Here is a 25,000-nt window from a genome sequence, read left to right as displayed (position 1 = left end):
AGATGCAAACCATCAACACCAGGAAACACTGAGGATATTTGCCTGGATGCAGGATCCACACCTCTCAATGCACATCTACACTTTCTCTCTCTCTCTCTCTCTCTCTCTCTCTCTCTCTCTCTCTCTCTCTCTCTCTCTCTCTCTCTCTCTCTCTCTCTCTCTCTCTCTCTCTCTCTCTCTCTCTCTCTCTCTCTCTCTCTCTCTCTCTCTCTCTCTCTCTCTCTCTCTCTCTCTCTCTCTCTCTCTCTCTCTCTCTCTCTCTCTCTCTCTCTCTCTCTCTCTCTCTCTCTCTCTCTCTCTCTCTCTCTATATATATACCATAATACAACTCAAAACTCTCTTTTCCAAACACTCTTAGGGCCTGATCTACTAAGGTTTGCACGTATAAAAATGTGTGCAAAGGCCTTAATACCCTAAATAAATGTGCCAGGTGATCTATGAACGGTGTGCATGGAGGAGGTGATCTATGAACGGTGTGCATGGAGGAGGTGATCTATGAACGGTGTGCATGGAGGATTGCGTCCTTCAAGTGCGTACATTTGCACGCTCTATCCAATTAGTATTTTTGGCCGATATGAATATGTAATAAAGGGCGTGCCTACCCTAGCGTGCAAAATAGGGGAGGAGAAAATGCAAATACATAATCGTAGCACACGCTCAGTGACTTATCAACCCTGAAAGCTGTTTCAGTGATTGTATTTGTGTGTGCTATTTAGTACCTTTGAAGGCAGATAATTCCTTCATTGTGATGTGCTCACCTCTCCAAGTTGTGAGATGGCGACTTTGGAGATGGCTGGCTCATAGGTAACTCAATTTTATATGTATTTTAATATATATATATATATATATATATATATATATATATATATATATATATATATATGTTGTTTTCATTAATGAATCAAGAAAATCGGTTATCATCTTTGAAACAGGATGTCCTTTTGATCTGTACTGTATATGGACACTTGCTTCATATTCAAACCAGCCCTTGATAGAATGTATTAAGGCCCTAAGATACAACTGCCAATTTATTGTGCTTGTGTTTGGGAGTTTGGGGCATGTTTATAGACTTGCTACTGTAGGAGGACTACAAAAGACTGCTGCAAAACGACTGGCAAAGTACTGCTCAGTTTTTCCTTGAGCATTGAGAATTTCCATATGCTATTGCTTACACCTGTTAGAGTACCATCATTATGTGTACACTGTGTGTTGAGCATATGTGCATCCAGTGTCTGGTTTAGCAACCATATTGTATAACCTTCTTCGAAATGTTTGGATCAGAAAAAGGTTGTTCTTTTGTGGATCCAAATAATAGCATCTAAACTGTGTGTGTGTGTGTGTGTGTGTGTGTGTGTGTGTGTGTGTTATGGTATTGTTTGTTTGTTTTTAGGCTGTTTGTATCCCCTAATGGTGTGTGTGTGTGTGTGTGTGTGAGAGAGAGAGAGAGAGAGAGAGAGAGAGAATGAGAGAGAGAGATGTATCATAAGAGAGAGAGAGATGTATGAACTGATTGCCCGGGAGGGAGGGGATGAGGAGGTCTGACCCAGGCCCCTGCAGTATATCTCCAGTCACACACACACACACACACACACACACACACACACACACACACACACACACACACACACACACACACACACACACACACACAATGTTGCTAGAATTCAGTGTTGCTCTCTGCCTTGCAACATCGGTCAGACTGCAGGTCAGTCAATACCCCTGTCTGTGAACCCTGTGGTCTTTAATTCCTGGTCAGCTACTCTTGGACCACACAACAAGAACGCGACACGGGGATGTGGATTCTGCAAGTTCACTTTGGTTCATTCATGAGATTAATCCAAATTCATGAAGTGAATTCATATTTTGAATGGTTGTCCACCCCTGATTGATATCACCATTATACGTATGCCTTGGAGAAAACACAGCAGCTATACAGTTCTGCTTTAATACCACACACGCACGCACACACACACACACGCATGCACACACACACACACACGCGCACTGCACACACACACACAGAGTCCCCAGCCACTACTCTCATCGTCAGTCCTCCACTCAGCTCTGTTAGTGGGTCAAGGACTCGGACTCGGGGGACACCCAGTGCAAGGCCCTCTGTGTTGGGCATGCCTCGCCGCTATTTCCCCCCCCCCCCCCGAGCACCCTGGAACCCTGGGACCACTGCCAGGCTGCTGGACAGCAACAATGACCCCCTAACAGCAGTCTGTGCACAGCCAAGGCATGAGGCGTGCGTGTGTGCGTGCGTGCGTGCGTGCGTGTGTGTGCGTGCGTGTGTGCGTGCGTGCGTGTGTGCGTGCGTGCGTGCGTGTGTGCGTGTAAGAGAGAGAGAGAGAGAGTGTGCGTGTCTGTGTGTTCTGTACAGTATGTGTCACGTGATGCTGGCATGGATGGAGACAGGGACGTCCCCAGGTACAGTTCCATTACAGCCCCGTTCACTGTCACAGCGCCGCATGGCTCTGTCACACTACACACAGCCCACTCTCTGGCTCTGTCACACTACACACAGCCCACTCTCTGGCTCTGTCACAGGACACACAGCCCACTCTCTGGCTCTGTCACAGGACACACAGCCCACTCTCTGGCTCTGTCACAGGACACACAGCCCACTATGTTTAGACCTTAGTGTTCTTCATTTCAAATTCTAAATGTACCAAATTCTAAATGTTTCAAATTCTAAATGTTCCAAATTCTAAATGTTCCAAATTCTAAATCTGTATCAGCAGTCTGTTTGTGTGGGTGAGACCTAACAGGAACATTGGGTGGTGTGTGTGTGTGTGTGTGTGTGTGTGTGTGTGTGTGTGTGTGTGTGTGTGTGTGTGTGTGTGTGTGTGTGTGTGTGTGTGTGTGTGTGTGTGTGTGTGTGTGAGACCATGGCTTACTGCGGTAACTGGATTTCTGTCGCAATCTGACAAACCATTGACCAGCATCACTGTTAGACACTGTACTGTTTTTTCTCTCTCTCTCTCTCTCCCTCTCTCTCTCTCCATGTCTCACATGTTTATCATCTACAGACTGTCTATATATATCTCCAAGTCCACCAGAGAGGGAATAGCAGCATGTGTTTGCAATCTGCCTCTGTTCTCACAGTCACAGGTCTCACAGACTGGGACCTACAGTAGCTGTGGAGTAGTGAAGCCATTCTCAATGGGACCTGTGGTTTTCTTAATCAACACTCAAATTGATCATCAATCACTTAGAATACCGACTACAGTTATAGGCCGTAAGTCTTGTTGACACACTGTTTTAGACATACCGTACTGTATCAGGATACTACTAATTTGCCTTATCCAATTGTGATAGTACAGTCTATCTACACTAGTACACACTAGTGCCTCCTCCAGAACCTGTTCTTAGGTAAACACTCCTCTTGCTAGATAATAATTAGCCTGTTGATATTCTCTAGCTAGTCTACAGCTACTAAGGCTCTTTTTGAACAGGACTTGTACCAGTGGATATACTTATTTGATTCATGACTTACTTGATATCTACCGGGATATACAGGTGCATCCCCCCAAAATTGAATATTGTGGAAAAAGTCCATTATTTTCTGTAATTCAATTCAAACAGTGAAACTTTCATGTATTCTAGATCCATTACACAAAGTGAAATATTTCAAGCCTTTTTTGTTTTAATCTTCATGATTGTACAGTATGTTCAGTATGTTCATTTATACACTCAGTACTTGGTGGGGGTGCCTTTTGCACAAATTACTGCATCGACGTAGAGCGTGGCATGGAGGCAATCTGCCTTGAAATATTTGTGTAACGAATATATGTGTAACGAATCTATAATATATGAAAGTTTCACTTTTTCAAAAAAATTACGGAAAATAATTGAACTTTCCACAATATTCCAATGCACCTGTATGACATACACTTTTACTTGAATCTTGCATGTTTGCACAGGTATGTTTGCACATCTAGGCTTGTTTACTGTCATATACAGTACTGTATATTTGAGACTTCTTGTCAATTAGGGATTTTTTGTCATTTTGGATTTCTTGTCAATTTAGATTAATTTTAATCTGTTTGAGATTGCATTTATTCTTGACTATGTGATTGTCCTTTGTATCTATCGAATCATTGATTCATCATGGCCATGTCTGAGACACACAGCACACTGACTCACTGGATGCCCACACACAGATTTAACCTGTAATCTAGGACTAGCAAATTCTGGCAACAGATAATCTTTATTGAATTTAATCTGGGACTAGGTTTAATCCCTGTCAGGGACATTGGTCCAGAGAATCTACCGGAGTGTAAAACTGAGAGTCCTTGCGAGGGTCCTCAAACAAGCAAAACTGTCTGTCCTCCTCTCTAATTGACCTCATGCCTCCCTCCATCCCTGCCACCCTCCATCTATCCATCCATCCTTCCATCCATCCATCCCTCATCCATCCATCATCCATCCATCATCCATCCATCCATCTATCATCCATCCATCCATCCATCCATCCATCCATCCATCCATCCATCCATCCCTCCACCATCCATCCATCCATCCATCATCCATCCATCCCTCCATCCCTCCATCCCTCCATCCCTCCATCCCTCCATCCCTCCATCATCCATCCCTCCATCCCTCCATCCATCCCTGCCACCCTCCATCCGTCCATTCATCCATCCATCCATCCATCCATCCATCCATCCATCCATCCCTGCCTGCCTGCCTCCCTCCCTCCCTCCCTCCCTCCCTCCCTCCCTCCCTCCCTCCCTCCCTCCCTCCATCCATCCATCCATCCATCCCCCACCCGAGCCCTTGGGGCCTATTCTACAGCAGTCGCATTCCTTCTCCATCTCTCTCTCATTATCCATCCATCCTGTCTTCCAAGGTCTACAGTCGACCTCCATTCCTTCAATCTCTTGTTGTTCATGTACCCCCCCCCCCCCTCATCCCTCCTCCCCCCAGTCCCTCCTGTCACTGTGAGTCCGGCTCTCGCTCTGTCTTGGGCTGCTGTGTGTGAATGGGGTCATTGTTGCTGTGCTGGAGTTGTGTGTGTGCATGTGTGTGAGTGGGTGCCCTAGAGCCACCGTGTCCCTCTGTCCCACCTCCATATACAGTACACACACACGTGCACACACACACACACACACACACACACACACACACACACACACACACACACACACACACACACACACACACACACACACACACACACACACACACACACACACACACACACACACACACACACACACACAGTTAGCCTCAGTCCTCTACCACTCATCTCTCTGAGATTAGCTGTCAGTGCTAGCCTGTTAGCCGTGACGCTAATCCTCTCCTGATACAGACGCCCTCTTACACTTGCTTTTCAATAGCAAGCGTGTCTCTTCTACTCATCTGCAAAATTACCATTAATAACAAAATACCACATGTAGGCCGATTCATTGATTTAATATGTTTTAGTTTATCCTTTGTTCAACTGAGAACCTGTTTTCTTTCAGAAGAAGAAGAAGAAAAATTAAAGCACTGAATACAGAAAGATATAAAACAGAAAGATGCTCCGTTGGGAGGCAGTAACTGTTTCCTGGACATACCTCTACTGTATGTGTGCTTACAAATTAATAACCTTATCCTAACTGGTATTACTTGCTCTGAGTGGTTGTACTTCATACCGTTTTTGTTCCTGGAACAAATGTGTACATCCCTGTTATAAGGAAGATATAAAGGTTATCATAGCAGGTGTGCACGAGGCCTTCGCTTGTGAAATATCCTTTGTGAAATACAGCTGGCTGTAGGATTCCCCCAGACTGGTCTGTCCAGCTCTGAAGCACAAGGATCCATTATTCTGCCCACTGTTGAGAGTGTAAACATGGCCTCCATTTGAAGTGACAGCACTCATAACAGCTCCCACAACAGCAGGGAACATCAACCCTCCTCCCCTCTCTTCATAAAGCCAGCCTTTAATCACCTCTGATTGGTCATCATCTTCGTCTTCTGTCAGCCCTCAACACACTTAAATAGATACAAAGTTATTAGATAGAAACTCTCTCCTAGTGACCAAAAAAATGAACTTCCTGTCCAAGTCACCGCCCACTCTTAACTTCACTCACAGATCTACAGGGACCTGACAGGTCCTCATGAGTAGCAGAAGTGAGCTGTATGAGACTGACACACACACACACACACACACACACACACACACACACACAGCTAGGCTGGAAGCAGTACAGCCTATAGCACAAGCAACAGTGAGTTGAGACTGGCACAAAGCCAACAGCTATGCAGTCTCCAGAGCCTTCCATACCGGCAGTGTGTCTAATGATGACCGTGTGCCATGGAGACAGATGATCAGCTGGCAGTATAGCGTTACCCTCTGCTGAGTCATGGTGACTGTAGGAGGCAGGTAAGAGTGCTGAGTCATGGTCTGTGTAAGCAGCACTTGACAGCTCATCGGAGCTGAGTACAGTCCTCTCAAATGCTCCTACCGCCCGAGTTCCTGGCACTTAGAATATCAGCTCAAAAACTCAGACACTGCATATAGGTGGCAGAAAGTGCTGAGTCGGAGTCACTATACAGTAGGTGGCACAGATGGGATGGCAACAACCAGCCCAGAGGTGTAGAGTAGGCTCAGTGCCAGCTAGTACCGACTAGCACTAAGAAGTCCTTTAAATGTTCAATGTAAAATGCCCATTGATATGTTTTGTAGAGTTTAGGGTTTGTAGAGTTTTGTAGGGAAACCTGCCATGAGTTTTATATTATCTCTACCACCTCTATGGTCCATGCAGGGTATGGAGAGATGTACTATATTGAGTTAACGTGCTTAATATAAAAACATAGGGTTTTTTCTATCTATTATGCCTGGACTCCTCCATTTAAGAGAGCACCTCTTCTCTGGCTGTTAGAGCACGAAAACTCCACCCCCCTGTATTGAGTTTATGCCAGTAGCAACCCAGGCCAACAATTGGGCAACTAAGTCTATGGTCAGCAGGGATTGGGCAGTTTCGGTGTGACAGTGTGGGCTGATCCTGTATGGGATTGACAGGTAGAGCTGAAGTGACCGTGGATACAGTGACCCGGCGACCCACAAACATGCTGTGACATCCGCGCTAAGGAGGTCAGCATAATCAGATTATCCCTGCTGCACTAGACTAGAGACACTACCCTGGCCTGGAGAGTAACAACAGACACACACACACACACTCTCTCTCTCTCACTCTCTCTCTCACACACACACACACATACAAACACACTCACACACACACACGGACACACACACACAAACATTCACACACATACGGACACACAGACTCGCTACTCGCTGCAGAATACACTATGAGGTAGACACACATGCACTACACCATGTGTGTGTGTGTGTGTGTATGTGTGTGTGTGTGTGTGTGTGTGTGTGTGTGTGTGTGTATGTGTGTGTGTGTGTGTGTCTGTGTGTGAACAGAAAATAGGCTTCGGGGGCCTAGACTCCAGCGTAACCACGGTGATTCCAAGCGGGCGTGGGTTTGAAGGGGACACCTGAGACGTGAGCACCTGGACAATGAGCGGAGGTGTAACCCTAAACTATGATGAACCACTGTTTATCCTTCTCTCTCCTCCTCCTCCTCCTCTCCTCTATCTCTCCCCCGCTCTTCCTTTCTTCATCCCTCCCTCCCTCTCCTCATCCTGTACTCCCCCCCTTTTATTTCCTCCCTCTTCTCCTTCCTGTCTTCTTTTCTCTCCTCATCACTATATTCATTCCCTCCTTTCTTTCTCTCCCCTGTCTCTCCCTTCTCTCTCTCTCTCTCCTCATCTCTCTCTCCTTCCCTCCCTCCAGGCATCACTGCTAATGCAAACATCCTCTGAGTGAGTCACAGTCTGATCACATACTTAGCCAGCCATAATCACTACACATGTTTTTATGAGACTGCTCAGCCATAGAAGGAGAGGGAGAGGGAGAGGGAGAGGGAGAGGGAGAGGGAGAGGGAGAGGGAGAGGGAGAGGGAGAGGGAGACGGAGACGGAGACGGAGACGGAGACGGAGACGGAGAGGGAGAGGGAGAGGGAGAGGGAGAGGGAGAGGGAACAGGAGAAGGGAAAGACTGCCAGAGAATCTCCTTCGCTTCCCTCAGAATCAGATTCTCTCCCTCGTCTGTGTTGAGGGAGTGACATTTGCGCAGGCAGCAGAGGGGCTGTGTGTGTGTGTGTGTGTGTGTGTGTGTGTGTACGTGTGTACGTGTGTGCAGAAGGGCTGGCAGCTGGATGACTCAACAGCAATACTATCGAGGCTGCTCTGGTGTTGTTGCCAAGGCTGCACTGTCCAATAACCATCTGATCCCCATCATCAACACAGCTAGTGTGACAGAGAGAGGGAGGGAGGGAGGGAGGGAGGGAGGGAGGGAGGAGGAGGGACAGAGGGAGGGAGGGAGGGATAGAGGGAGGAGGAGGGACAGAGGGAGGGAGGGAGGGAGGAGGAGGGAGTGAAAGCAAAGGAGGGAGCAGGGGGAGGAAGAGGGAGAGATACTGTAGACACGAAAAGATAAGATAAGAGTGAGAGAAGGAAAGAGAGAGACTTTAAAGGGACACGACAACTTTGGGGGAAATTAGCATATTCGCCATCTTCCTCAGAGTCAGACAAGAAGATACAAACCCTTCCCTTCTCTGTGCGCGCAGTAGGAAGCATAGAAACCAGCGACATTAGCCTAGCTTAGCCGCAATCACTGGAAGTGGTTTGTACCCTCAAAAGTGACTAAATGCACTTTCCAATGACGTTCTTATTTACCTGTTGTGACTTGTGTATTTACCACCTGTAGAAATAACAATGTTAAAAGAGACTACTTTCTTCTTTTCTGACTAGGGAAGATGGCAAATACGCTAATTTACTCAAAAGTTGGCGCATTCCTTTAACACAGCCAGCCCCATTAGATCAGAGTGTCAGTGTAATTGGGATTAGAGAATATTTTTGCTAGATCTGTGGGGGAGCGTCTTTAACAGATCCTCCACCACTCCTCCTCCTGTCTCTCCTTGAAAAAGACGTTGACACCGTAGGCACTCAACCCCTATTTATACTCCCCATCCCCCATCCACACACACACACACACACATGCATACGCATGCATGCACATATACAGACACATACAATACACTCACATAAAGACACAGTGTATATGGTAGATCAACAACTGCAACTGCGTCTTTAAACAGCAAGTAGCACAAAGGACCAAAAATAGCTTGTTGAATTGCAGAGCAGAACTGCTCTCCTGGAGGAAGGGAGGCAGAGGAAGATGAGAAGGAGGAAGGAGGAGAGGAGGCGACGACGACAGGGGAAAGATGGCAGAGGACGACTGGCTCGGGATCTCACCAGGCCTGATCCACGCTACCCTGCTATGTTCAACTCAACTGAGTCAAAAACCAAACCTCTGGTCTTCAGCCCACCACATTGGGGTTTTCCTGACACAGATTAATCCTTGTCTGGGATTAGGTGACCTTTCAATGAGAATCTCAATTGGTACCTTTATCAGTCTATGACTACGCTTAATATGAGTCTGGGAAACCATCCGGAGCCCACAAGAATACCTCCAGTCTTGTTCTTCCTACAGTAGCACGACCTCCTCGTAACAACCAACATACTGTAGGCTGAAAGGAGACGTAGGTGCTAGAGATGGAGGTATATGTCAGTTGGCTTCTTGAAGAACCTTTTATCTAGGAAATGTAAATTTTTTATTTTTTACCTCCGCCCGTGACAGCGCAGGGTGAGAGGTGTTGGTTTGTCCGTCCGTCCGTCTGTCCGTTAGCAGGACTACACAAAAAACGACCAGACCGATTTTCATGAAACTGTGGAGCGATGTAGCATGGGTCAACTTCAACCCCGTTAAATTTTGGAGCAGATCCAAATTACTGGGACAGGTACCAGAGCCGTTTCTTGGTTTGTCCATTCACCTCCATTCATTTTTTGGACTAGGATTATGCCAAAACTACCAAACCCATTTTCATGAAACTCAGTGGAGCGATGTAGCATGTGGCAACTTAGAAGCCATTACATTTTGGATCAGATCCGAAGCAAGGAGCGGGTCCACAAGTCCACATGCACTAGATTGCAACCCCCTGGGAATTCTTTTTTTTATTTTTATGAAATGGTTCTACCTGAAAAAACTGTCCTCAAACAATTTTCAAGAGGGTTCTCCCACATGAAAAAGGACAATAAAAAAAAAAACATTGAATACTTCTAAGAGTGTAGTGGTGGATAGTCGGTAGAAATAGATAGTAGGTAATACTCACTGTTGCTGGACTTGAGGTCTCTGTGTATGACCGGGACAAAGGTCTGGTTGTGTAGGTAGTCCATCCCGGTGGCGATCTGCACGGCCCAGTTCACCAGAACCCGGGGGGGCACCTTCTTCCCGGCCAGGGCCCGGTTTAGGGCCCCGCCTCGAGCGTACTCCATGACCAGACACAGGTTGGGCTCCCTGAGACATACCCCCCTCAGGGAGATGATGTTGGGGTGACGGAGCATCCAGAAGAGCCGGGCTTCCTGCCGGACGCTCTCGGCCGTGGCGCTGATGTCTTCGTCGGGGTCCTGCCTGGCCGCCTTCACCGCCACTTCCTCGCCGCGCCACACGCCTTTGTACACCTTCCCGAACCCCCCCGCCCCGATCACCTCCTCCAGGAGGAGCTCAGTGAAGTCGATCTCCAGGGGGCACTCCCCGATACCCACCCCGCCCACCACCAACCCTCCCGGGGTCAGCTGCGGGTAGCTCCCGCCCTCCCTCCGCGTCACGTAGTTGCTGGGAAAGATGCCCACCTTATCCTGGATCTTGCCTGTCCACCAGCCCTCGTCGCCGGACACCTTTGAGTCCTTGGAGAGCACCTCCAGGAGGTCGCCTCTCCGCAGGGTCAGCTCCTCGTCCGCCGTGGCCTCGTAGTCGAACACGGCCATCCAGTACGGGTTGGCGGCGGCACAGCGGTGGCCGGGGTGAGTGTCCGGGGAAGCAGAAGAGGAGACGGCGGAGGAGGAGTTCCAGCCGCCACCGTTCTCCGCCCCCACGGCGGGGGCGGCGAGCATGGGGGGTGGAGGGGTCATGGAGGAGGAGGAGGGGGGGCGGGGCGGCGGCGGGCCAGAGAGGACGAAGCCGGGGGGAGGGGTGTCACAGCGCCCCCCGCAGGTGGAGCAGGGCAGGTGGTGGGTGGCGGCGCCGCCGTCCTGGGGGTAGGGCTCCATGTCAGTCCTCGGACAGGTCAGCTCTGCGGGCCTGCTGCCCTCTGTCGACTGGCGGCCGAGATCCATACAGGGCCCATCGGCCAGAGCCGGATCCAGATCCAGGGCCTCCTAAGCCCGGGGAGGGAGAGGGGGCTCAGTGGACCAACGGGCCAAAGCTCCACTCTCCCATCACCTACAGAGAAACCTCCAATTCCGGTTGCCAGTGAGTGCAGCGCCAGCGGTGTGACCATGTATGTTATAGTGCGTAACTACCATGTAAGTGGCCCTACAGGAGTGGTGACCCACTTGAGGACCCAGCCATGGATGTAAGTTCCTGAGGAAAAGGTCACAGATAACTGTTACTGTCCAGAAAGCTGCCAGCAGAAACTCTAAACAGGGAAGTGTCTGTTTAATAGTCTTCTGAATGAGAGCTGGTCCGTTAAAATCCCAGGCTGAACTGCTGTAGTCTTGTTAGCTGAGGACTTTGAGGATCAGAGCGCTGTGTGTGTGTATGTGTGTGTGTATAGGCTTCTGTCTTTCTAATCACACATCTATTGATACGAAGTTTGACAAGCCTGTTTCTCCCTATGGAAGATCTGCAGGGTTGAGCACACACTGAGTTTACTGTGGTGTCTTGTCATTTTCAGCTCCAGGAATTACTTTACCCTTATGGATAACATGAATAATGCTTCACTTCATCTCGCCTGGTTGATAACAGTATTACTCTGAATCGGAGCTTCACTCATGGCCCATCGCACAAGAGCTGCACAGGGCAGTTAAATTATTGTTCTAATAGTGTTGACAAGGTAGGCCTATTGCCTTTCTATTTAGACTAGTTTACTAATCAATCACAGCGCATGCAGGGGGATTATTGGATACGAGATAACCTGTATTTGAGTTGAACAACCTCTGACGGATTGTCGTTATTCCCTAACAAGGACAACAGAGGAGGGGCACGTCGCTGTTCTGACATCTCGCTCGGGATTGGCTGTTTTTTGACAGTGGTTAAATACAGGCTAGCCTATCTCAATTCCTCTTGGTGTTCAGTATATAAATATGGACACATGTCACCCCAGATTGTGGCAAAGCTCGTCCAGGTTAAATCCTATGCATCGCTAAAACGTGTAAGCCAGTTGAACATGCCCTTAAATAGCCCCAAGGTAAAGACGTCCATTTTAAACTGAAGAGAATGGTAGCAGAAAGCAAACAAGCACATATTCTGCAGTTGTAGTTCGCATTTACAGTAGCATCTTTTTAGGCAAAGCGACACTGATCGTATCTCCTGCTAGACTAGGCTACTTTGCACGGCCTAGATGCTAGATCCGGACCGGGTAGCCTCACATAATAGCAGATACATTTGTAACAATGTCCAAAAAGCACAGTTCTAGACTTGTAGGCGACAGAGACTGTACCATTCTTGACAGCAGTGCGCTTTGACCATTATTCTGTGTGGCCTTCGTTGGTGTTATTAGCGTTTTATGTTTTATCTATCAGCCGATAAATGTGTAACCTTTATCAATCCCCACATGGATACTGTGTCGCACGACAGGTTGCGGTCAGTGGCGACAAGGTTCAGCACCTGCGATTCTAAATTAGATATTTTAGTGGACGTACTGCTGGTCTTCTTCACACTGGCAGACCAGTGCACTGGGAAATCAAAAGGTTTGTGAAGATGCTCCGTAATTCCAGATATTTCTGCAACTCTGCTCAGGGCTGACGTGATAAAAAATAAGGCGATGGGATCCTCTTCTGAAACGTGTTCTCTTTGGTTGAGGAGCAGTCAATAGTAGACGTATACAACATATTCGAGGCAATAACAATAATAATTCTACTAATAACGACAACAACAACAATAATGTAAAATGTTTAAGGATAAACCCTTAACGGAGGAATTAATTAGAATCCAAGTTACAGCCTGTACCTCGGGTCTTCTTTTGCTTTCCGTGTAGAGGCCTATATTCATTGTAGAAATATTGGTATTTAGAATACATCCTGATCACTGTGCATCACAACATCCATTGACATCGTTGCATGGGCGTGTAATCGCATCCGAGCCTATCCAACGTCAGCGTCCATGGACCCAATTCCGCAAAATAAATGGTCTTGGACTGCTTATTCATTTGGGTCATTCGGTTGGCCTCTTGTCAATCTTAATCAAATAGCTCTTTCCTCAAAAAGTCGTGCCATTTCGTGGACCGAGCTGTCAAGTCTCTGGGCTGACTTTGTATCCAAATACACCGGCTGGGTTTGGGGGGTGGAATATGCAGATGCATTATGGGTAGTGTAGTTTTCTCACCTCCTCTCTACTGTCTCTATTGTGTCCTTGTATTGACAGTTCTTGCAGCATTTTATTTATGTTCATTTATTGGTGTTGTAGTGGTGATGTTTTGTTTATTAGTAGGATATTTAGATAAATAGCTCCATATATAGCCTATTCATGAAGAGATAAATGTGTTTATCTCCACAAATAGCCTACTATAGGACATGTTATTCTTACACAAAACAAAAAAGTACTTGTAGCATTACAAGAGAATTACAAAAAGTAATAGTTACTCTGTACAGTTTTAAACCATTTTAATCACATATATAGCTGGGAGAACTCCAAGTCCCATGCTGCCCCCTGGTGATTATGGAAGGGGACACTTGGTTGTGAAGGGGGGTAGTGTCAGCCTTTTCCCAGAAAGGCTCAGAGAGAGAGAGAGAGAGAGAGAGAGAGAGAGATATGATATAAAAGAAATAACAAAATATGAAGTTCTAATCTATCAGAAAAATTATTGTCATCATGGCCTCATCGTCTGACAGCTGCATTCGGCTGAACAGGACAGTCTTGTTATGGATGCTGGAGACTTTGGTCAGGACGTACTTGGCCTGCTTCCTCAGGTCCGTAGACTCCTCATAGCGAGGCATCCGGTAGAGGTACTACAGAGAATGTGTGGGTGGATGGATGGATGGATGGATGGATGGATGGATGGATGGATGGATGGATGGATGGATGGATGAGTGGATGGATGGATGGATGGATGGATGGATGGATGGATGGATGGATGGATGGATGGATGGATGGATGGATGGATGATGGATGAGTGGATGGATGGATGGGTGGATGGGTGGATGGATGGATGGATGGATGGATGAGTGGATGGATGGATGGATGGATGGATGGATGGATGGATGGATGGATGGGTGGGTGGATGATGGATGGTGTGGGAGGGAGGATGAAGGGAGGATGAGGGGTGGAGGATGGGCTATAGGGTGGGGGTGAAGGATGGAGGCAGGGGCGCTTCTTGGGTTCAAAGACATCAGGTGCGATGAATGCGTGCGCAAACTTTTACATAGTGTATAGCCTACTGTAACTAAATTTATAGACAAAATAGGGAGGGTGTAAGATAGAGGGAGGGTGGATGGGCGGAAAAGAGAAAAAGACAGTGTTTTGAGGGAGCAGAGAAAGGGAGAAACTCCCTCATTGACCACTTCTCGTTGAGGTCTGCCGTGTTCCAGTCCACCCAGCACGAGTGCGTCCACGCCGTGTCCGATGAAGTGCGGCTGAAGAGAATTCTCACCTCCAGCCCTGAATGCATGTTGTGGCGCTGTGTGTGCCAAAATTGAATGGGTTCTAAACTGGCCCATGCTACACTGTCCTGAAGAGACTAACCACAGCTACTACTTTTTTTCTTCAAAAATGAGTTATGAGTGAAATTGAACTTCTCAATATCTCTTTTATCGTGTGACAAAGTTTCAGAGTTCGATCTTGCTCTGTTTTAGAGAAAATGGCTGTAGAGAATTGCAGTAGGCCTAACTACAAAATCATACTCAAAACAGAGGCAAAACGCTGTAACTGCGCTCTGTATCTGTTTTCTGCTGCAGTTACTGAGGTCTACATCAGAATTCTACCGGCCCTTAAACACAAATGTAATATATATATATATATTTTTAATGTGATTCAAGTGAATCTTTGCATTCATTCATTGTGTAAAATACTGAAGACAATGATGCAAATTAAAAATGTGGTAGTTACCATGGCAACAACAGTGATGATGATGATAATGATGATGATGATGATGATGATGATGATGAGCTCTGCACTCTCTCTCTCTCTCTCTCTGTCCGTTCAGTTGGGGTTAAAATGGTTTTACGGTCAGTATGCCATCCTGGGCAGTAGCGGCCTAATAGTCCGCCATCTCAATGTTGCTGCCGTCCTCGTGGCTTCTCACACCACGCTGCTCCGGGCTCCGTCTGACAGACACACACTGCCACATTTCTTCCCCAGGTCCTGCTATCTGACTCACCTGGAGCATTCCTCCTAAATACACCCCCGCGCGGGCATGACGGCAGGCACACAGCCAATCACACAGCCCCATCCAGGATGGCTGGCACTACTATAACAGACCCAATAATAAACATCTATATATACATCATATGGGATTTCAAATAAAAGCTCAGGGGATTGGCTGCATGTAATACTAATCAATAAGATAAGATGAACGTGTTCATATTGTCTGAGCATAATATGGATAAATGACACTGGGCATTTATCTAAGATATTTCTCTGTAAATCCCCATGTATTTCATTACCTTAACCAAAATAAAATAGAATATCTTCTCTCTTTCAAGCTGAAACTGAACAAATTGTCACAACGATTGAACATTTGTGTTTTTTCACACTGATGTTGTAACCACATTTTAGCTGTTTGAAACTGAATATCACCCAGTGCTTGGGGCTCACTGGGGAGAGAGGATGAGTCAATGTTCACTGTCAACTGTCAGGATTATGATGATGATTGTGTGTGTGTGTGTGTGTGTGTGTGTGTGTGTGTGTGTGTGTGTGTGTGTGTGTGAGAGAGAGAGAGAGAGAGAGACAGAGAGAGAGAGAGAGAGAGAGAGGGGGGGGGGGGGGGGAGGGGGACAGTAGAAGATTAGCTTTATTAGCCACCACACAGTGGCGCCATTTACCTATGGATATCCCAGTAGAGACGACGAGGAGACAATCTCATAGGTTCCAAAGCCTATCTAGAAACTGTAAAAGCCACACAACACAAGCCAATGTCTGTTATTTTTCACTTTACCACTGGTCTTCTCATTTCCAAACCTTGTATCGGCCTTTTTCATTTCAGCCTTTTCATTTCTGCTATGATTTGTTACCGTAATAGTAGCATACCGCCATCTATGTGTTACTATCGGTAGTGCAGCAGGCATGCTCGCACAGGCGCAGTGCGGCTGGAGCTTGTGTGCAAGCCAGGCACCGTGGTTCGGTTGGGTTGTGATCCGGGAGAGCATTCCTGGCAACGTCTCGAGCGCCATAGAAACGGGGTTGTCGACTAATCGGGAAATTAATGTTTCTAAAATGGGATTGTGAATCTTTTTAAATGGATATAAGTTCACCCAAAGTGAGAAGACCTCGCTAGGTAAGCTGTGCTAAGCATATGTTGTATTTTAGAAGTTTTTTAGTTGAACGGTTGAAGCTACTCAACATTGAAAAGTGGCATCGCCTACTCCCAGCTAGCCACAAGAGGTTCGCGAGCTGGCCAACTTCAGCCTATGCAGTCAACAGCTTGCATAGCATGTCAATGCGGCGTAATGTTAACGTGTTTCACATATCTAAATACTGAGCGAATATATGCTCCACAAAGACTTCGTTTTATACAGTAAGCTAGATAAATATTTTGGTAGGTATCGGTGACCGCAAACATGTTTTATTAACTGCAAAATGTACCACTGCCTTCCTGATCAACCTGGCCTTACTGCGCATGTGTGTAGTATTTGGGGTTGTAGTTTTTCATACCTGAGTTAATCACAGTCGTAGAGGCCAAACGACAATGGTGAAACTACAAGTTCCAGACAATAGCACCATTGTCCAATGTAGCTGTGAATGTAACCTAGCCAGTTAGCTTGAACGAGCTTTGAATGTTGAGGAGCGCTGCAATCGGAAATCGCTAAGGGACTTGTTTCGTTCAGGGCTTTGTTTTGCAAAAAAGGTCAAGCCACATGAATACACGTTCAACACTTTGATGTGGGGGCTCGCAGGGGCTTCACGTTGGTTGGCTGCAATTTTGCAGTGTAGAATGTAGCAGAAGCTTGATGGTTGGGAGGAACGGGGGATAGGGTTGTGTAGTTACCTGTTTGTGTCCCCTGTGACTGTATAACGTTACTGTACCTTGTGTCGTCAGAAGCAGCAGCAGCAAAAGTGTATGTATGTCTGTGTGACGGGGAATATCACTGTTCGTTTCAGAACCTGGGCTGTATGACCCACTCTCCACGAAATAAAGAGTAGGCATATTATATGTGTGTAGCTATATGTGGGTGCGTATGTTTAGGCGGAGTGGGAGCGTCGGCGTGTCCTTGCATATTAGTCCAAACACGATGCCCGCCAAGCCCCAGGAAATATCACGTCAAATATTGGAATAGGTCGTTCATGCAAGAACAGACATGACAGCGCTTGGCATACTTTAGTTGTGGTTGCTTCCTCCCCATAAGTAATGCGATAACGACTATAAGGCCAATAACGAGGATGACGATCTGACTAAGCTAGTTTTGAGACCTTAACTGAAGGGAAACTAGTAATGACATTATTGCAAACGATAAACAGATAGCACTTCAGTTCGTAGCGATACGATCAATCACTTTGCAGTTTCTTGAAGAATGAAAACGGTGACCCATTCGCTTATTTGAGAGGAAATTGCATTAGAACAGAGATACAGTGCATTTTTGGGATGTTCTGAATGCCACTGCTAATGGTTTATAATCGTGACCATGTGCCTCAGATTCCAACATTAGCCTTGCTATTTTCCCGTCATACCCAACTGACCCTTACAACCGTTAGATGCTTTACTGAATTATTACGCCTTGGGTTTCTATCTTGGGAATTTCCATTAGTCTCATGGTCCGTTGATAAATGGGTTGATGAACGGCCTGTAAATCCAAAACTAATTTGATTTTAGTTCAAGTAGAAGTGAGTAGAGAAACTAACTATTACTCTGACTCAAGGGCCAGTTAGACCAGTCTGTCTGTTTGAGGCTGCAGTGTATCATGGAATTCATCACCACCATTGGTGTCACTGGTTTGTGACCTGTAGGGCAGGGGCAGAGGACAGACAGGTCATGGAGGTGAAGGCCCACATATTTAGTTGACAACAGTAGCCTACTATTTAAGATAAAATGTAGCCTTGATAATCTGGAATACAATACCAGTATTATCAGTTTCTGTCTGCTGATGTTTGATTTGCTACTAGTCTATTGATGTACTACAGCCTAATTGTTTTGCCTTATGTCCTGGGCAGCTTACTAAGTATTAGTGAAACCTAAGCAGCTTTGCCGATAAAAAGACTGCCGATAAAAAGCTTGCCTATTTCAAAATAATGTAAAGCAGCTGCAGTGTGTGTTATTTGTGTTGTTGTTTTGACAGCATTTCTCCAGTATGCTAATCCTCACGGTTGGTGACTTGGGACCTTCAGTGTAGTAAAAGTGCTTCCAGTAGTAAAATTGAACTCCTCAAGGACAAAAAAAGTGCCGCTTTCAGTCTTTGCGTTGCAAGTGATCTTGAAGAATATGGCACAGTTCGGTTTTTGCAGTTTCCACTATTTTCCTGCTTCCATAGGAAACACTTCAAAGAGTTTACTGTTTTAGAGGGAATCTGGGCCCCCAAGAGCTGTATTCTCCCTGTAGGACTTTGATTCACACACCCAGTACAGGCTACTAGTGGAAGGGGTGATGACTCCTTTCTCCTGTAGAAGATAAAGTCTTCGGGTTCCAAGGAACTAAAAGAACCAACCAGGGCCTGGGGGCGGAACAGCAGTTAAAATGCAGTCTCCTGATTGGTGTCCCATTTTCTGGGAAAACTCATTGTTCTGGGCGGCTGGAAGTCCAGACTTATCGTGAAAACTTTTTCTATTTTTTCGCGATGAGTCTGGTGTACCAGGCTAGCATTTGCCAGGATCACACAAAGTTTGCGGCTTTGGACCAAGGTGAAAACTCTCAATAGATGTTTCAATTCAAGAGGGCAATTCATGTGGTCTTTGGGAAGTGTTGGTAATGTATCTCGTAATGCCTTTAATGCATAACAATTATGTCCTATACGCCACCTGTCCACAGCTTCACTCTGGTAAACAGTAGGAAGAGAATAATTCTGTAATATTAACAAGTCATGCACTGAGCCAGGGTAATTTAGCCTGGCTCCAGCCCCTGAACCGCACGCCCACTTTCATTTTCAAAATGCAATACATGGTCTGGAAAAGCTCTGGTCCAGAGTGATTTCTCGGTTTGAATTCCAACCAGGCCAGTCAGCGTCCTTTGAATGCAATGTCAAATTCTGTGATTGGTTATGGTATGTGATTGGTTATGGTATGTGATTGGTTATGGGTATATGTGATTGGTTATGGTATGTGATTGGTTATGGGTATATGTGATTGGTTATGGTATGTGATTGGTTATGGTATGTGATTGGTTATGGTATGTGATTGGTTACGGGTATATGTGATTGGTTATGGGTATATGTGATTGGTTATGGTATGTGATTGGTTATGGTATGTGATTGGTTATGGTATGTGATTGGTTATGGTATGTGATTGGTTATGGGTATATGTGATTGGTTATGGGTATATGTGATTGGTTATGGTATGTGATTGGTTATGGTATGTGATTGGTTATGGGTAGGGGATGAACTAGGCTAATCGCTGAGGACTCCCTCTGCATTGGGAGCTTGTTCAGACTGAATAATCAATATACCACCATATCTTTCTGTAGGCCTATAGATTAATTTAATTTAGTACCAGCTACCAATTATCTCTTTCCAAGCAACTCTAACATAACATATCATTAGAATTAAGAAAAAGGTGTCCAAGGCAACACTTCAAAAATAAAAAGCCTTTATTAAAAGCACAACATATCATTATTTGGCTCTGTAATTTGCACTCCTGTACTTCACACACAAGGATATCCTTCTCTTCCCCTGTAGCCTAAAACACAGCCTGTTTTTATACTGTTATTAATACCTGTTGTTTAATCTGATTGGCTTGGGAAAGGCACACCTTTGATTCACCTCTTCATTCATTTATTCCACCCCTGTACTGGACGCACCTCCACTGACTTCTGGATGCTATATCTGAGCCAAAATTCGACTCTTGAGTTCCACCGTGTCCAGGGCCAACGTTTTCTAGTTGTATAGCCAAGTATGCTGTAAATAAAATGTGGTATGTTGTTAATTAACTTTTATTAAAGGGGCACAATATCATTTTTTTGCTTGTTTGTTTACCTAAGCGCTATAGATTTAGATGCCAGGATGAACCACTATGCTACAGTGTCTCTCAGTCACAGGGCCATAGCCTCTGTCCAGGCCCGGTCCCCTCGCCTGGGCCAGCCTGCCCAGTCTGGGTCTGACCCGGTCCCCTCGCCTGGGCCAGCCTGCCCAGTCTGGGTCTGACCCGGTCCCCTCGCCTGGGCCAGCCTGCCCAGTCTGGGTCTGACCCGGTCCCCTCGCCTGGGCCAGCCTGCCCAGTCTGGGTCTGACCCGGTCCCCTCGCCTGGGCCAGCCTGCCCAGTCTGGGTCTGACCCGGTCCCCTCGCCTGGGCCAGCCTGCCCAGTCTGGGTCTGACCCGGTCTGTTCCCAACCACCACCACCCTGACAGCTCCTCCCTATCTGTGATTCTAGAACCAGAAATGTTCTTTGCCAGGTTCATTAGACTTCCTGATTAGATAAAGGTTAATGTGTAAACAAACGCCATCAGAATGATGAAGGCTGTATGGCCGAAACTGTTTTTTTTTTGGATGCACCGATGCATCGGCCGAACATCGGCATCAGCCGATGTTGGCCTTGTTGACTGCCATCGGCAAATAAAATGACATTCACCGATGGTAGTGGGCGATGTTATGTCACAACAATTATGGCTTTTTTGTTGAAAAACGTAGCGTACCCAGCTGCAGATTCGGAGAAGATCCGTGACGTAACACCGCAAAACGCACATGTAGTTTGCTTTCAAATTAAAGTGGAATAAAAATGTCGGCCGTGTGGGAATATTTCACCATCTCAGACAAAGATATGCGCTATGCAACTTGTAAAACTTGAAGTTCAAGTAACATGGGCTGCTGGTGCCTTGCCTGATGCCTTTTTTGCCCTACGGCAGTAGGAATGACGGGCTCCGATCATCTTCATAATCCAGTATATCTGTAGACCTAAACCTTATTTTCTTTATCTAGCCTACGCTGTGAGCTGTAAACAGTAAGTTGGCTATCCGTCTCAGCCGGCTAGATGGAGATGCAGTGCACGCTTGCCGCAGAAAGTTTAATTCCAGCTACACTGTGGATACGTAGTTTTGCTTTGCACAAAAATGTAAAGCCTAATTTAAAAATATGATGCCAGAAATAGTTCACACCTAGATAAAGGTACCTATTATGCAAATGTGAAAAATTGGCGTTTTGGAAGCAAACACTTCATTTCTTTGTTTCCCTGGCACATAAGGGGGAATAAAAATAAAATAAAATAATCATCGGCATCGGCCCAGAATTTTGCAGTCGGTGCATCCCTAGTTTTTTTCAAAATGATTTGCCACCCAAAAACACCCAAACAAAACTTGGATTTCAGAGTGCCATGGACTACTTTTTTAATGACTAACAGAATGTTGTTGTTACTCTTAGCTCCTTTGTAGGCAGCAACCCCAGGCTAGGCAGACCATCTGGCCTGTGCCATGTTGGACCAGAGGAGTCAAGTGTGAAGTAATTTGTGCCTTTCTTTTTTGAACTTGTACACATTGTACCACTCATCATCCAGAGATAAGATGATATAGAGTGTGTGTGTGTGTGTGTGTGTGTGTGTGTGTGTGTGTGTGTGTGTGTGTGTGTGTGTGTGTGTGTGTGTGTGTGTGTATGTTTGCGTGCGTGTGTGAGAGAGAGAAAGAGTGGTCCAGACATGCCCATAGACGATTGATTGAATGCATTGAATCCTAGACCGGGGCATCCTCATCATGTCTCAATAATGAAAAGAATGTGGACTGCCCCCTCTTTTTAGACGGTGTTCAATAGTATAAGCTAATATATTGCACTGCAAGTATCCCGATAAGGCCTAACCATGCACTGCTGCCCATAATTGCCCTCATCTCCCAAGAGTATTGACCCTGATCTGGGATCAGCTCCCCTCCTGTCCAGATAATCGCTGGGTGCTACACATACATGTGAGATGTGCCACCCCTATCTCTCCTACAATAGCACTTTCAGTGTCTGGAAAGCTGTACATTTTTAAAATGTATCATTATTCAAGGCACTACACAACAATAGCGGCGCTGCCCTAAGGCGGCTTTAGACAGACCAGGGTGTTCTCTAAAGGGACGTCAGACCACCTGCAGCAGGTCTGAACCTCGCTTATCTCAGTCCCCCCCCCCCAGGGGACTGCCTATCACTCAGGATGTATGACAGGTGGGAGTGAGGAGTTTGAGCTACAGACGGGGGAGTAGGATGTGGGCTGGAACGAGCCCCTGGTTTATGGCTCCTGTATCGTCATAAAGCATAACCGATAAGTTAGACATCCTCCTTCCCTTTTTTAATCTCCCCCACTCTGACACATAAAGACGTGACACACACACATGTTCCTCCCTCCCTTTGAATTCGGCAGGACATGGCTAGCCTGTAAATGCGGGATCACAGTAAGATAAGATGAATGTTACTCTCGGCCCTGTGCTTCTTCAGAATCAGAATTCGTTAAATGCCATGTAGTTTTTAAACATAGTAGGAATTTGCTCCGGGCATGGTGCATATTCCTAGTAGGCTAGGTTGAAAAACTACATGGCAATAAACAAATTCTGATTATAAAGAAGCACAGGACTGAGTGTAACATTTATATCTTACCCAGTGTTTCCTGTGGAACTGATCTCTTGGTGTGGTGGTGTGTGAAAAAAAGAGTCTGATTTCGAAACGGAAAAAGCGGGGGATCGGAGACCACCCTTCTTCCTCCCTTGTTCCTTTCTCCTGTCCCCTTCCTTCTCTTCTCTCCTCTCTTGCGCTCCTCTCAACAACCTCTCTCTCCTCTTCTCTCTCACCTGTGCCTCCACTCTGTGCCTGTGCCACAGTCCTGTCCTCTCCTACCACAATCCCTGCCTCTGCCTAAAAAAAACAATTAACTGAAGAGTAGGTCTATAAAGATGGCCTAACCCCACACAAGCACTTAATAAATCATATGGTTTATAGACATATTTTAATCAAATGTATTGTAGGTTACCATTATAACAGCAGCTGTAGATAAAAAAAAAAAAAAAAAAAGGTAAGCTAGTCTTTAAACATGCCTAAATAATTTGTTGCTTTTTCTGTTATTTTGATTGGTACATTTTAGGTGGCTGGAGGAACATTAACGCAAGCTAGTGTTAGTTCAGCCAGCCAAAAAGACGGTCGCATAATCCATCAGGCAGCGCTGCGCCTGACTCGCACGAAAATTGCAGAACCTACTCGCGCTTGTGGTTTATGTCTCCTTGACAACGCTCGCTTGAAGGGCTGACTGACCAACTGACAGACAGCAGCGCGTAGCTCAAATGGAGCAGGCTCCACTTCGGCTCAAACTACGTTACGTAACGTTAGCAACACAAGGCCAATTTATCATATTATTTTTTACTTGTCCGATCAGACAACTGCATGAGGCATTCCTCTTGCCCGAACAGAGTTTACTGGTCTCTGGGAAGCGGGCAAAACAGTTAGCCTACAGGTAGCTTGCCTTGTTCCTGAATCCCCCTGATGTGAATCATGGCTAGCCGGCAATAACCTAGCCTACTTGACTGATCTCATCATTCTCCTCTCTCTTCCTCTTCAAAAATTGTTGTATGCCCATCTGGAAAATTGTATTGATATATTAGGTTATAGAATCCGCTAGTTGTCATCAGGGAATTATAAAACCAAAGGCTTTACCAACGTGCTTGAGATGGGCAGGAGCTGTCGGCACGTCTAACTGCAGCTATAACGACACTTAGATTACTAACATAAATGTATTTTAGACAGGCATTTTGAGGAGTAGGCCTAGGTGCCAGCACCAGTGTTTGGCCCAATTCAAACACTGGTTAACACTTTGGTAAAATTTGAGCGTCAATAGCCTACCTTTCTTTCGTTGTAACCTCATGCCGCTCACTGAAGAAAAAATCACTTCACGCGCCGATTCTTCCGATCACCTCAGAAAGGAGCAGCATGGAGCGGCACAGAGCGCACGGCCTATAGGCTCTTAATCTTATTGAAAATAAATAGTCCTAATGTGGGCGCGACAGTGGTTTTGAAAGCGCATTTAGGCAGAAATATTTAAAAAGTGTAAGATTTTTTTATTTAAGACTTTATATATATAGCCTAATTTGTATTATGGTGCGCCACGGCAAAACCTTACCAGCGGAAACGCTGATCTTACCACCTTGAGCCATGGAGGCTTACAACGGCAAAATCAAATACACAACAGTGCTGTTCAACGTAAGGCAAAGGTCTAACATTAAAGACTCCCAAATGTTCCCCACGGGGATCATTAAAGTATATCTTATCTTAGCTTGTCTTATCAAAGTAAGCGCTCTGTTATTGTAGACGGTGTCACTGGTAAATTACCGCTTTACTTGCGGTAACACCGGTGTTGTTATGGGCTTATTAGCCGGTGGGAAAAAATCCACACCATGACATCCCTACCCTCTAGGTGTTTAATATGAATCAACCAGATTAGCTTTCAGGGTGCAAGAGGAGGAGGAGGGAGGAAGAGCAGACTAGCTCTCTCCGACGTTCGTTGTTCATCCCCCCCCCCCCCCCCCCCCCCCCCCGCTTCTCCCTGGCCGCGGGCGTCCGTCGGCGGGCCTGTTTGACTGGGGTAAATATAGCCTGTTGGTTTTAGCTTCAGGATAAACACAGATGTGGAGGA

General features: G+C 46.1%; 2 protein-coding genes across 3 annotated transcripts in view; one reads left to right on the top strand and one right to left on the bottom strand.

Moving 5' to 3' along the window:
- The window catches only part of map3k10 (mitogen-activated protein kinase kinase kinase 10), a 30,521-nt gene extending 18,519 nt beyond the window's left edge, over positions 1-12,002 (bottom strand). For both annotated transcript variants that reach the window (XM_084441607.1, XM_084441606.1), the window contains exon 1: positions 10,236-12,002. In XM_084441607.1, coding sequence (XP_084297733.1) covers positions 10,236-11,238 — 1,003 coding nt within the window. In that variant the 5' untranslated portion in view covers positions 11,239-12,002. The remainder of the gene's footprint in view (positions 1-10,235) is intronic.
- Positions 12,003-16,411: 4,409 nt separating this feature from the next.
- Positions 16,412-25,000, top strand: part of sipa1l3 (signal-induced proliferation-associated 1 like 3) — a 106,250-nt gene continuing 97,661 nt past the window's right edge. Inside the window, exon 1 of the mRNA XM_084441593.1 lies at positions 16,412-16,553. The gene's annotated coding sequence lies outside the window, so the exon portion shown is untranslated. The remainder of the gene's footprint in view (positions 16,554-25,000) is intronic.

Source organism: Borostomias antarcticus, assembly GCF_949987555.1.
Source record: "Borostomias antarcticus genome assembly, chromosome: 1".
In the NCBI taxonomy this organism is placed as follows: domain Eukaryota; kingdom Metazoa; phylum Chordata; class Actinopteri; order Stomiiformes; family Stomiidae; genus Borostomias; species Borostomias antarcticus.
Note: the sequence above shows the minus strand (reverse complement) of the source record. Positions and strands in the feature narration are given on the sequence as shown.